Source organism: Salvelinus sp. IW2-2015, linkage group LG20, assembly GCF_002910315.2.
Source record: "Salvelinus sp. IW2-2015 linkage group LG20, ASM291031v2, whole genome shotgun sequence".
Classification (NCBI taxonomy): domain Eukaryota; kingdom Metazoa; phylum Chordata; class Actinopteri; order Salmoniformes; family Salmonidae; genus Salvelinus; species Salvelinus sp. IW2-2015.
The window spans coordinates 17,558,995-17,573,446 of record NC_036860.1 but is presented as its reverse complement, the minus strand read 5'-3'; the positions used below and the strand labels follow the sequence as shown (position 1 = coordinate 17,573,446).

General features: G+C 40.8%; 1 protein-coding gene across 1 annotated transcript in view; it reads right to left on the bottom strand.

Moving 5' to 3' along the window:
• Positions 1 to 4,443: 4,443 nt before the first annotated feature.
• The window catches only part of LOC111981808 (glutaredoxin domain-containing cysteine-rich protein 1-like), a 22,857-nt gene continuing 12,848 nt past the window's right edge, over positions 4,444 to 14,452 (bottom strand). The window contains exons 2-4 of the mRNA XM_070433680.1: positions 10,575 to 10,814; positions 9,751 to 9,816; positions 4,444 to 4,643 (exon numbers count right to left, since the gene is read on the bottom strand). Coding sequence (XP_070289781.1) covers positions 4,464 to 4,643; positions 9,751 to 9,816; positions 10,575 to 10,814 — 486 coding nt within the window. The 3' untranslated portion in view covers positions 4,444 to 4,463. The remainder of the gene's footprint in view (positions 4,644 to 9,750; positions 9,817 to 10,574; positions 10,815 to 14,452) is intronic.

Here is a 14,452-nt window from a genome sequence, read left to right as displayed (position 1 = left end):
GACGGAATTAATCGAACAAAAGGACCATTTGTGATGTTTATGGGACATATTGGAGTGCCAACAACAGAAGCTCGTCAAATGTAAGGCATGAATTATATTTTTATTTCTGCGTTTTGTGTCGCGCATGCAGGGTTGAAATATGCTTCTCTCTCTTTGTTTACAATGGTGCTATCCTCAGATAATAGCATCGTTTGCTTTCGCCGAAAAACCTATTTGAATTCTGACATGTTGGCTGGATTCACAACCAGTGTAGCTTTAATTTGGTATCTTTCATGTGTGATTTAATGGAAGTTTGATTTTTATAGTAATTTATTTGAATTTGGCGCGCTGCATTTTCTCTGGCTTTGGCCAAGTGAGACAGTAGAGTCCCGCCTAAACTCAGATTTTTGGATATAAATATGAACTTTACCGAACAAAACATACATGTATTGTGTAACGTGAAGTCCTATGAGTGTCATCTGATGAAGATCATCAAAGGCTAGTGATTAATTTGAACTATTTCTGCTTTTTGTTACTCCTCTCTTTGGCTGGAAAAATGGCTGTGTTTTTCTGTGGCTATGTACTGASCTAACATAATCGCAAGGTGTGCTTTCGCCGTAAATCCTTTTTTAAATCAGACACTGCGGCTAGATTAACGAGAAGTTTATCTTTAAAATGGTGTATAATACTTGTATGTTTGAGGAATTTTAATTATGTGATATCTGTTGTTTTGAATATGGCGCCCTGCAATTTCACTAGCTGTCGGTTAGGTGGGACGCCACATATCCCAGAGAATTTTTTTAACAAACTGTCATTTTTTCAAGTTGGTTAGGACATTTACTTTGCATGACACAAGTCATTTTTCCAACAATTGTTTAGACAGATAATTTCACTTATAATTCACTGTATCACAATTCCAGTGGGCCAGAAGTTTACATACACTAAGTTGACTGTGCCTTTTTAAACAGTTTGGAAAATTCCAGAAAATTGTCATGGCTTTAGAAGCTTCTGATAGGCTAATTGACATCATTTGAGTCAGTTGGAGGTGTACTTATTGATGTATTTCAAGGCTTACCTTAAAACTCAGTGCCTCTTTGCTTGACATCATGGGAAAATCAGCCAAGATGTCAGGATTTTCTTTTTTTAGACCTCCCACAACTCTGGTTCATCCTTGGGAGCAATTTTTAAATGCTTGAAGGTACCACGATCATCTGTACAAACAATAGTACGCAAGTATAAACACCATGGGACAATGCAGCTGTCATAACGCTCAGGAAGGAGACGTGTTCTGTCTCCTAGACATGAACGTACTTTGGTGCGAAAAGTGCAAATCAATCCCAGAAGAACAGAAAAGGACTTTGTGAAGATGCTGGAGGAAACGGGTACAAAAGTATCTATATCCACAGTAAAATGAGTCCAATATCGACATAACCTGAAAGGCCGCTCAGCAAGGAAGAAGCCACTGCTCCAAAACCGCCATAAAAATAGCCAGTCTACGGTTTTCAACTGCACATGTGGACAAAGATCATACTTTTTGGAGAAATGACCTCTGGTCTGATGAAACAAAAATAGAACTGTTTGGCCATAATGTCCATCGTTATGTTTGGAGGGAAAAGGGGGAGGCTTGCAAGCCGAAGAACAACATCCCAACCGTGAAGCATGGCGGTGGCGGCAMCATGTTGTGGGGGTGCTTTGCTGCAGGAGGGACTGGTGCACTTCACAATATAGATGGCATCATGAGGAAGGAAAATTATGTGGATATATTGAAGCAACATCTCAAGACATCAGTCAGGAAGTTAAAGCTTGGTCACAAATGGGTCTTCCAAATGGACAATGACCGCAAGCATACTTCCAAAGTTGTGGCAAAATGGCTTAAGGACAACAAAGTCAAGTTATTGGAGTGGCCATCACAAAGTCCTGCCCTCAATCCCATAGAACATTTGTGGGCAGAAAAACTTTAAAAGCATGTGCTAGCAAGGAGGCCTACAAACCTGACTCAGTTACACCAGCTCTGTCAGGAGTAATGGGCCAAAATTCACCCAACTTATTGTGGGAAGCTTGTGGAAGGCTACCTGAAACGTTTGACCCAAGTTAAACAATTTAAAGGCAATGCTACCAAATACTAATTGAGTGTATGTATTCTATTCTTCTGACCCACTGGGAATGTGATTAAATAAATAAAAGCTGAAATAAATCATTCTCTACTATTTTTCTGACGTTTCACATTCCTAAAATAAAGTGGTGTTCCTAACTGACCTAAGACGGGGAATTTTCGCTAGGATTAAATGTCAGGAATTGTGAAAAACTGAGTTTAAATGTATATGGCTAAGGTGTATGTAAACTTCCGACTTCAACTGTGTGTGTATGTATGTGTGAGTGTGTGTTCATTGATTATGTAAGATTTATCTTTGGTCATGGAATAACTGCTGAAGGACTTCAAATAAATACATTTATGAGCATTTATCTTTTTTGTTGTTGGCATTTCCCTTAGCTTCAATTTAATTTAAATGATCTGAAAAGCATGTCATGCAGATTAGTGTTCATACGCTATGCATCTTCATTCCCTATGGATGAATGTGGGCAATTGGACTTTACAGTTATAGGAATGAGGCTGTGGAAACGATAAGAAAAATCAGTAGCCTATGCCGTGACTTCAATAAAAACAGTCATTTTCAACCAGGCTACGCATTAACCAACCATTGAGAAACATTACGCTCAGCATCGCACAGGACCAATTAGGCTTCTCCTACGGAGAAACAATTGTCCACTATGGCACATCAGAAAATGCTGAAAAAGGACACACGACATTCAAGGTTTTTTGTTATTGAATGTCGTGTAACATATTTAACCAGGCTTTGAGAGTGGGCGCGCATCAATGTCATGCCATTCCCAAGTCAGTTGTGCTTCTGCCCATCTTGTCATTTTCTTTCATGTCTCCTTGTCTCCCTTAGGTAATATAATGTGTTTTTAATGTGGGATTAACAGCGCCTATAAAACAGCATGATGACATATCATATCATGTATTGCAAACCTGTAGGAAATAACCAGAGGCGCGCACTCTGAGATAATCAACTGTTATCAACATATGGTAGGCCTATAGCAACGCCACCAACAAACTGTTGTGTATAGTAGATTGGATAGGCTAATGATATGGCCAATGCATTGTTAGAATTTTTATTCACCGTTTTTCTCTCCAAGATCTAACCTACAGATGGGGGCGCAATAGACCGTGATCGGTTATCGGCTATTGGGTTTKTTTCATCTCCACGACCCAATGTCCGTCCATTATTCCACAATCTTAGATTGTGATTAAGAATCTATTAAATAAATCGGATTATGCTACACATCCCACTGAACGTATCAGACATAACATGAGCCGTTGTCGAATAGGAAAAAAATTATTAGCAGTCAGTGTGGCATCTATTAAAGTCGTGTTGAGAGTGAAAGGGATGTGCCTTGCTGGTTGCTTTTAGCTTCTCTACAGTGCTGCCTTGTAGAGTCATGTTCAAGCAGCATTGTGCAGGGCTATGACAGCGTAGAGAGCTCCTCGCCGCAGAGATGCTTTTCTCCATTTATTTGCCACTAGATGTCAGCTGGACTGAGAGTGATGACACCCATCCCAAAAAGTACAGACTCAACAGAAGTGGAGATTAAAAGGTACCACCTGTCTCACAGTGTGTTACTCTAAACATGCAAGTTTAATACTGGCTTTTTAAAATCTGCTATTGAGTTGCAAGGTGTTATTGATGTATAAAGAAAGTGTCCTCAAAGCAGTGTGGTGCACACAAGTCTCAAAGACACAACTCTGTAAATGGGTCCCTCTTCTTTATGCTCAGGGTAAGAGATGGAGTTGCAATCAAAGTCCTTTCTGTGGCTTGAATAATTTAATGGGAACCTAACTAGTATACATCTGTTGGTGACATACACATTATTAAGCTGCCTAACAGTAAGCTTGGTTACTCAGTGGTCCTGATGCCTGACATCCTATGTCTATGGAATCGTATGCTTCCATTGTTTCTATGCACACATTTCCAATGTATATTATTATTATATTTATATTAATATTAAACTGGAATTTGCTTTTACTACCTCCTCTATTTTATGACTGTAAGGAAAGCGCTTTTCAGCTTGATACATTTTAGGACAGGCTGATGAAAATGTCATATCATGAAGGAAAATTCTAACTTAAAATGTGTAATTGATCAACTAAGTGTACATGTGCCACAGATAAAAACCCATTTAAAGACTTATATTTTCTTGAAAACACAATTTTATTGACAATCTCCCATGGAGGATAAACCATGGTGTGAAAAATCAAGTCTTATCTCTGACACAGTCCAATCCGTACAGTGTCCATATTAGGACAGCCAGAAATACAAACAAGTCCTAGTGAGACTGAGGCTGTCCTAATATGGACACCATACATTGTGTGGCCTTGGTGAAGGGCCTGGGGAAGGGGGATATTTCGATCAGGCACTTAGTCATCATTGGCTGCAGCTGGAACAGGGCTGCAGGCCATTCTCGTTGCACCAGGTGCACTTCAGGGCTTTGAACGACTCTGTGAAGCAGTTGCGGAAAACTGACAACTTGCTACCATGGCACATGGGGCACGGGACGAAGGCAAAGCCCCCACAGGTCTGGCAGGTGTGGGGGTGCTGTACCCTCTGGGGGAAAACACACACACACACACAAACAATCATTGTGAGAGCAAAATTGTTATAATACTGTAATTGCATCAAATGGTTGGTTTATGCAACGGAATAGAGGGTTCTTATAACTCTATTGTGTCTGTGTGAACTGAAATTGGGCCTCTGGGATATTTAACACTGACAGAAGATTTACTATGTCTTTGGGTGATAAGCCTAATGAGTTAATGTGTCTCTACTGGGGTACCAGGGGGAGATGGCTCCAGTATGGAGTTGGGGGGCCAGATCCTGGTCTCTACACAATGAGAATAGTCTTTACAGCAGATGTCTGCTGTGAATTATTAGTGACCCATTCATATTAGTGACAAACAACATACATCTGTTGTTTGTCATGAACATCCAGGAGGATGGACTTTGGTATAAAATGCTAAGGCTCAAATCCGCTCGTTGGGCTCTCAACGAATCACCTATGGAAGGTTCGTTGACAAGCTCCATTACTGCAGTAATTAAATAATAAAGTTTGATTGTTTTGAAGAAATTTTTAAGTCTCCTTTTGATTACAATAATTCCATGACACAAGTCATGCCACTGGCTGAATTGAAAGCTAATTAGCATAGTTGTGCATCGTTGTATGCCTAATTGGGCTTTTTACTTTGAAAGCTTGTCAACATGGCCTTGTATTCTGCTCTTATTTTCCCTGATAGGAAAGGTGTTACGAATTCCCTGCCGGTGACCTCACAACCCTGAGCTGCACATTCCACTCCCCATCCCCCACACTTGGAGCCTGAGAGTCTAGGGGGTACCATAAACCTGCCTCTCAGACTCTCCCTGACCTGTGTGACCTGTGCCACGATACGTTGCTAGGGATGTTACTAGGGGGCCGGACATCTGCCCATCCTCTTGACCTATACAGGTGACACAATACTTGCAGTCTCCCTCAAGCAGCATCTCTGTCTCTGCCCATCAACAATTCACTCATATCTCTGGACTTGTGGGATGGTGTGTGTTGTGAGTTTTGTGACATGTATATATTGTTCTAAATAGTTAGTTCAGGGATTATATCTAATTTATACAGTCCTTTATTACTGCTCTTGTGATATAATATGTACAGTATATTCATTGCCTTTCATTTCCTTCAACAGAACCACTACTTTTACCACTCTTCATTCCCATGTCCATCTTCCTCAGTGGGTTTAAATACAGTGTCTTGCGAAAGTATTCATCCCCCTTGGCGTTTTTCCTATTTTGTTGCATTTACAACCTGTAATTTAAATTGATTTTGATTTTGATTTCATGTAATGGACATACACAAAAATAGTCCAAATTGGTGAAGTGAAATGAAAAAAATTACTTGTTTAAAAAAAAATGAAAAATTTAAAACGGAAAAGTGGTGCATATACAGTGGGGAGAACAAGTATTTGATACACTGCCGATTTTGCAGATTTTCCTACTTACAAAGCATGTAGAGGTCTGTAATTTTTATCATAGGTACACTTCAACTGTGAGAGACGGAATCTAAAACAAAAATCCCGAAAATCACATTGTATGATTTTTAAGTAATTAATTAGCATTTTATTGCATGACATAAGTATTTGATACATCAGAAAAGCAGAACTTAATATTTGGTACAGAATCCTTTGTTTGCAATTACAGAGATCATACGTTTCCTGTAGTTCTTGACCCAGTTTGCACACACTGCAGCAGGGATTTTGGCCCACTCCTCCATACAGACCTTCTCCAGATCCTTCAGGTTTCGGGGCTGTCGCTGGCAATACGGACTTTCAGCTCCCTCCAAAGATTTTCTATTGGGTTCAGGTCTGGAGACTGGCTAGGCCACTCCAGGACCTTGAGATACTTCTTACTTGCCCACTCCTTAGTTGCCCTGGCTGTGTGTTTCGGGTCGTTGTCATGCTGGAAGACCCAGCCACGACCCATCATCAATGCTCTTACTGAGGGAAGGAGGTTGTTGGCTAAGATCTCGCATACATGGCCCCATCCATCCTCCCTTAATACGGTGCAGTCGTCCTGTCCCCTTTGCAGAAAAGCATCCCCAAAGAATGATGTTTCCACCTCCATGTTCACGGTTGGGATGGTGTTCTTGGGTTGTACTCATCCTTCTTCTTTCCTCCAAACACGGCGATGGAGTTTAGACCAAAAGCTCTATTTTTGAATCATCAGACCACATGACCTTCTCCCATTCCTCCTCTGGATCATCCAGATGGTCATTGGCAAACTTCAGACGGGCCTGGACATGCGCCTGCTTGAGCAGGGGACCTTGTGTGGCCTGCAGGATTTTAATCCATACGGCGTAGTGTGTTACTAATGTTTTCTTTGAGACTGTGGTCCAGCTCTCTTCAGGTCATTGACCAGGTCCTGCCGTGAGTTCTGGGCTGATCCCTCACCTTCCTCATGATCATTGATGCCCACGAGGTGAGATCTTGCATGGAGCCCCAGACCGAGGTATTGACCATCATCTTGAACTTCTTCTATTTTCTTCTATTTTCTAATAATTGCGCCAACAGTTGTTGCCTTCTCACCAAGCTGCTTGCCTATTGTCCTGTAGCCACCCAGCCTTGTGCAGGTCTACAATTTTATCCCTGATGTCCTTACACAGCTCTCTGGTCTTGGCCATTGTGGAGAGGTTGGAGTCTGTTTGATTGAGTGTGTGGACAGGTGTCTTTTATACAGGTAACGAGTTCAAACAGGTGCAGTTAATACAGGTAATGAGTGGAGAACAGGAGGGCTTCTTAAAGAAAACTAACAGATCTGTGAGAGCCGGAATTCTTACTGGTTGGTAGGTGATCAAATACTTATGTCATGCAATAAAATGCAAATGAATTACTTAAAAATCATACAATGTGATTTTCTGGATTTTTGTTTTAGATTCCTTCTCTCACAGTTGAAGTGTACCTATGATAAAAATTACAGACCTCTACATGCTTTGTAAGTAGGAAAATCGGCAAAATCGGCAGTGTATCAAATACTTGTTCTCCCCACTGTATATGTATTCACCCCCTTTGCTATGAAGCCGCTACACAAGCTCTGGTGCAACCAATTACCTTCAGAAGTCACATAATTAGTTGGATTGCACACAGGTGGACTTTATTTAAGTGGGACATGATCTGTCACGTGATCTCAGTATATAACGGTAACTGTAAACTTCCAATCCATCATCCTTAAAGTTTCTCTTAGAAGATGTATGGTTATTGACTATTGTGATGGTTTTTGTTTGCCAGTATCATCCTTGTAATTCACTCAACATCACTCCTCACGGTTCTTTTTAAGTCTTTTTATATGTCAGCTCTTTTTACCTGTTCTGAAAGTCCCCAGAGTCTGCAACACCACAAAGCAAGGGGCACCACCAAGGAAGTGGCACCATGAAGACCAAGAAGCTCTCCAAACAGAGGGGAAAAGTTGTGGATAAGTACAGATCAGGGTTGGGTTATAAAAAAATATCAGAAACTTTGAACATCTCACGGAGCACCATTAAATCCATTATATGACACCACAACAAATCTGCCAAGAGAGGGCTGCCCACCAAAACTCACGGACCAGGGGGCATTAATCAGAGAGGCAACAAAGAGACCAAAGATAACCCTGAAGGAGCTGCAAAGCTCCACAGCGGAGATTGGAGTATCTGTCCATAGGACCACATTAAGCCCTACACTCCACAGAGCTGGGCTTTACAGAAGAGTGGCCAGAAAAAAGCCATTGCTTAAAGAAACAAATAAGCAAACATGTTTGGTGTTTGCCAAAAGGCATGTGGGTGACTAACCAAACATATGGAAGAATGTACTCTGGTCAGATGAGACAAAAAAATTGCTTTTTGGCCATCAAGGAAATCGCTATGTCTGGCTCAAACCCAAAACCTCTCATCACCCAAGAACACCATCCCCATAGTGAAGCATGGTGGTGGCAGCATCATGCTGTGGGGATGTTTTTCATCGGCAGGGACTGAGAAACTGGTCAAAATTGAAGGAATGATGGATGGTGCTAAATACAGGGAAATTCTTGAGGGAAACCTGTTTGTCTTCCAGAGATTTGAGACTGGGACGGAGGTTCACCTTCCAGCAGAACAATGACCCTAAGCATACTGCTAAACCAACACTCGAGTGGTTTAAGGGTAAACGTTTAAATGTCCTGGAATGGCCAAGTCAAAGTCCAGACCTCAATCCAATTGAGAATCTGTGGTATGACTTAAAGATTGCTGTACACCAGCGGAACCCATCCAACTTGAAGGAGCTGGAGCAGTTTTGCCTTGAAGAATGGGCAACAATCCCAGTGGCTAGATGTGTCAAGCTTGTAGAGACATACCCCAAGAGACTTGCAGCTGTAATTGCTGCAAAAGGTGGCTCTACAAAGTATTGACTTTGTGGGGGTGAATAGTTATGCACGCTTAAGTTTTCAGTTTTTTTGTCTTATTTCTTGTTTGTTTCACAAGAAAAAATATTTTGGATTTTCAAAGTGGTAGGCATGTTGAGTAAATCAAATGATTACAAACCCCCCCAAAAAATCTATTTTTATTCCAGGTTGTAAGGCAATAAAATAGGAACAATGCCAAGGAGGGTGAATTATTTTGCAAGCCACTGTAAAGTTCCTGTGGGGGTAACTCTTGGTCTGCTTTATTCCCCTCTAACCGGGGGCGGTGTCAATGAGTCACAAACCAGTAAAATACATAGAGCCGGGTTGCTCTCTTTCAAAAACGTTTTCACAGTAGTATGTCTGTCAGTGTCTTTGCTCTGTTTGAAACACTTCAGTTCACACAACCTCAATTTTTGATATGACCCTCACACCAGTGTGTGAACAAATGTGTTGGATGCAGAATCAATAACAAGCTTTCCATTATCGATGCCCATTCATCATTTGTCAGTTCACTGATGTATTATTGATGCCATATCACTGTCGGCGAGTAGGCCTATATGGTATATCAGAATGATCAATACTATCTTCCTATCCTGTGTTTCATTTCTGTTTATTTTAATCATATTTAATTGCAAACATATTGGAGTATTTTTGTAATTTGAGGCGTCAGAGGCATCAGTTGAAACATGACATTGAATTTGTTAATAACTGTGTTATTACTGAATATATTGTCTCTGTTTGGTGATAGTTGATTAAAAATTACCTCAATTTTGGCCAGACGATCCTGAAGTTCTCCTGATTCATTCATGTCCAATATTTTCTCAGCACCCTGTAAAGTTATTATCATAGTGTAAGATGCATCATATCAGTACTAGACCTTTGATAATTTCATAGCTAATATATTCATAACACTTCGATAGGATCAAGGTGGATCAGTGCTTGACTTGGACCGAAATAGGGGCCGGTACAAATTTTGCGTGTCGGTACTGTTTATACTTTTGAGCTAATATCAAGTTTATTTTATTTTATATAGCCCTTCGTACATCAGCTAATATCTCGAAGTGCTGTACAGAAACCCAGCCTAAAACCCCAAACAGCAAGCAATGCAGGTGTAGAAGCACGGCGGCTAGGAAAAACTCCCTAGAAAGGCCAAAACCTAGGAAGAAACCTAGAGAGGAACCAGGCTATGAGGGGTGGCCAGTCCTCTTCTGGCTGTGCCGGGTTAGAAGCTAATACTTCTATAAGAGGTGCAGGAACTCAAACAATTGAAAATTTGACGTGCCGGTACTCAGCTGCAGTGAGCTACTACCCAAATCAAGCACTGAGATGGATTGTACATTTCTTTTAAATGGTAAAACATGCTATAATGTTTCACAATAGGACGTTTGTCATTTCAAATGTCAACATAATTCATAAAGTGTCTCAGTGTAGGAGTGATGTATCAGGTCCCTCTGTACATGTAATCTTATTCATTATGATATAAAAGACCATACTGATTCTAAATCAGCACTCCTAGTCTGAGATGTTTTATGAATACAGGCCCAGGAATTGTAAAATGAACTGTATGACCAAGTGACCATCTCTGACCCCGAGATAGTGTCCCTCGATGAACACGACTGGTAGAGAGGGAGGTTCGCCCACACGCTTGCATCGTTCCTCCAGGTCCTTCCCATACTCACAGTCCAGGGCTATGTTCTTTTCCAGAAACTTGACCCTGTGGTTTGAAAAGATCTTCCGGACCAACTCACACCGCTCAAACGTGGTCCTTACTACTCGAAAGCTGGTGGTGTAGATCACTACCCGCCCAAATTCTAGTGTCAACTCGGGCTTGTAAGGAAAACACACAAAAAAGGAAATTAGATACTGTATGTGATCAACCTTATACTCTCCCCTACATACAGTATTTATTTGGACAGTGAAGTTAAAACATTTAATTTGTCGCTCTACTCCAGCGTTTTGGATTGTACATCAAATGTTTTATGAGGTGACAGTATAGAATCTCACCTTTTATTTAACAGTATTTTCATACATATCTGTTTTACCAGTTAGATATGAATGCACTTTATGTATCTAGTCCCTCGATTTGAAGGTGTCATAAGTATTTGGACAAATTCACTTATAGTGTATTAAATTTAGTAAAAAATGTAGTATTTGGTCCAATATTTCTAGCATGCAATGACTACATCAAGCTTTTAAAAGATTTGGCATGGGCCCTCAACCTCAAACAGTTATACAGCTGCACCATTGAGAGCATCTTGACTTGCTGCGTTCTGAACACCGGTTGAGCGCTAGTTGTTGACATAACTCACGATGCACTTTTGCAACCAGGCAATGATGTTGTGACTGTGATTAATTTGAATAGATATTTGATAAGAATTCTTATATTGGGGATTGTTAATTCCATTTAGTAATAAATACTATAGTAGAGGAGTTTTTTAATTAAAGAGAGCAACAGTGTGAATGTATATGTAAACGCATATCTTGATTTGAACTATACTAATCTATTTGATAAAATTACTAAACCTGTCTATTCAACATTTGATAATGATTGGCAAATCCGTATATTAACCCCAACGTTGAATTTTGCATTGGGTATTATAGGAGGAACGGGATACAATTTGTACTTTCCCCACCGGGTGTGGCCGTATCAAATTATGACAGAGAAAATTGGTTGTGTAATTTAGAGGGAAAATGCGTGCATTATAGCTTTGAGTCACTTTTCAAAAGTGGCTAAAAGTTATTGGTTTTTGGTTAGGTAACACCAGCGAATTCGAACAAGAAGTAAACGTATTCTAAACATTATTTGTTTTCATTATGGGGAACAATGAACGGCCCGCAAACTGGTATGGCTGGCTGGGAGTGTTTTATTTTAAAGGGACACACTCGCATATGGAATATTTAAAGTTTTGTTTTTTGATTTTTCATAAATACGTAATTTTTTTAGATAAAGGGTTCTTTATTTTGTATAAAATAATAAATAACACTTCTTTGAAGTGGTGGTATGGCTGATGACTTCTGAGGTGGTATAAGGTTGATCTTGTGGGTGTTGGTGGAGGATGAAAAGTCACTAGAGGGCACCATTGGTCAACTTATGGAGGTTCATGTTATTGTTTAGATAAAATACAGTGGGCTCCTGAAGGAGATATCTCATTAGTGCAGAAAGCAAATGTCTATGGTTAGCATTCGTTTTGGCCTCATTCGATCATAGTGTGAATAAGTATAAAGTGGCGAGCTATCTGTGGTGATTCAGGATTATTGACAGGATCGAGATAACCTTATTTAACCTATGTAAGGACTTTAGAAATTGCCACCATAGACATTTTTTTGTTTGGTTTGTAATTCCATGGGTTCAGATAARAGKGAGYCACTTAGTTAATGTTTGGGACCAAGCTACAGGCAGTGAAGGGACTCAAGGCCCAGTATAATCAGTGGAATGCGTCCCGAGATAAGCCGTACCATTACACAGAACTTAGAAGGGTGGGTGCGAGCAGAGCAGAGCAGAGAGATAGGAGTGGCACAGACTGGGTCACGGTTACTGAGGGGAGACAGAGGGAATGAAAAACTTAGTTGGTTTCAGGAACTAAGGGAAAGCACTGATAACTTTTAAAGTAAATAAAACACTTAACAGAGAATTGTTATGTTGATCTAGGATTGATACAAGGGCGGAGCCAAGTATAAAAGGGGGGATGGTCTAGGATAGGATGTGGCCTATCAGATGTGGCCTATCAGATAATAATAATAAACATTTTTTTTTTATATATATATATAGCGTTCCCAACTTACTTGGCGGACACGAGTATGGTAACTAAAAAATTAGGTCAAGATATTCTTCCTAGAGTTGGGTTCCTAGGATAATAATYGATGACATTCTAGCTAATCAAATAGAACAGATAGAATGACAGAGGTTCTAGCAGAACACATTAAAAAACWGTTTGTTAACCAAACCTGTATGTCCAAGATTTTATGCTCTACAGGAGAACTACAGGAGGGGATTACCGACATGATTGGGCCAAGGGACTGGATCTGGGTCCAATCACCTGAGGAGAATAGGTGGAATGCAGCCCCATTGGGAGGGGCCAGACCAAGCACTCCTTGTGATTGCATTCACAGTGAGAATAACTGAAAAAAAGCTACCTGAGGGCATTTCACACTTGTAGGAGGGTGGGACACACTGACACTGTCGAACAATCACAGGGGTAGGAGCAGAACCAGAACCAACTGGGTACTGGGGGCCAACTCTTACTGAAGAATCCCTAATACCCGACCTTTKCCCGCTGTGAGCGTTCATAGAAGTGAAGGTGTGGCTTGGCCTCTGGCGGTTGATATGTTCTCTGGGAGAGGGTGGGGCTTTACAGGGGCGCTGATTGGTCTGAGCTGTCTTATTGTGGGAGCCATATTCCTAATACACCACACCCCACCTGAGTATGCAGAAGGTGGTAACTTGACCCATGGTTTCGATGATGAGAATTTTGTATTAATCAAGCATAAGAGATCCCTTGATCTGGATAGACAGGAAGTTAGAGTGGAGGTTAGGAAGGATGTGTCAATGGAGTTTTATGTAYACCAAAAGGGGTCTCTGACTCCTGMGCAGTCTAGGACTAAGAGCCATTAWAGAATTTAGGCTGTGTAGGTCTCCGTGTGGTTCATGGACACAGGTCATAGCTCACACACAGAGAGAGAGCTATGTAAACCCATACATCCAATTTAGGAACAGATGGAGTATAGTAAGGATTGGAGTTTCTGACTGTGTTCCCGAGCAGAGGAAGTATTGTATAAAGGTATGAATTAACATTAACATTTAAAACGGTAAAATCCCAGGATTTCGGTTATGGTATGTTGGTTTCGACCAGTTTTCAACTGATATTATGGTACCATTCCAGGTGGCAGAGGTTAGAGCTGGTAAGAAGACTATGGTCAGCCAGAGTTCAATTAATCTCCCTAACGCCACGGACATTCCTAGTATAACATCCAGGGTAAAGGACCGTACGAAATAGTTCAGACAATTACCTTAGAGAAGTGATAGAGTGGAGACTGGGTTTGGGGATTCCAAACTTGGTTAAAATGTCTGTGCTACTGCCAAACCACAGCTGACCCCAATCTCCTTTCCATTTGATGGAATTGAATATACTCAGGGGAATGCCTGTATGATAAAGCTGTTCATGAAGGCAGGGAAGCCAGACAATGACAGTTGCTTTTGATCTGCATAACCTTTATCCCCATGTGCCATTACTCCATTCCTCCTTTCACGTTACAGAAGGACACTATTATTGTAGGCCTGGCACATTACAAACGGATGGGATGAAGGGGAAAGTAAGAACCTGAGCGATGGTTTACTTCCGGGGATTCAGTAAGATAAAAAGGCCCAGAGTGATGTCTGGTTGTTAATGTGGAGGGATGAGGTTGTGGCCTGAACCTGCCTACCATTGGACCGAATAGTATAAAATATTAGACAGCTTTTCAACCAA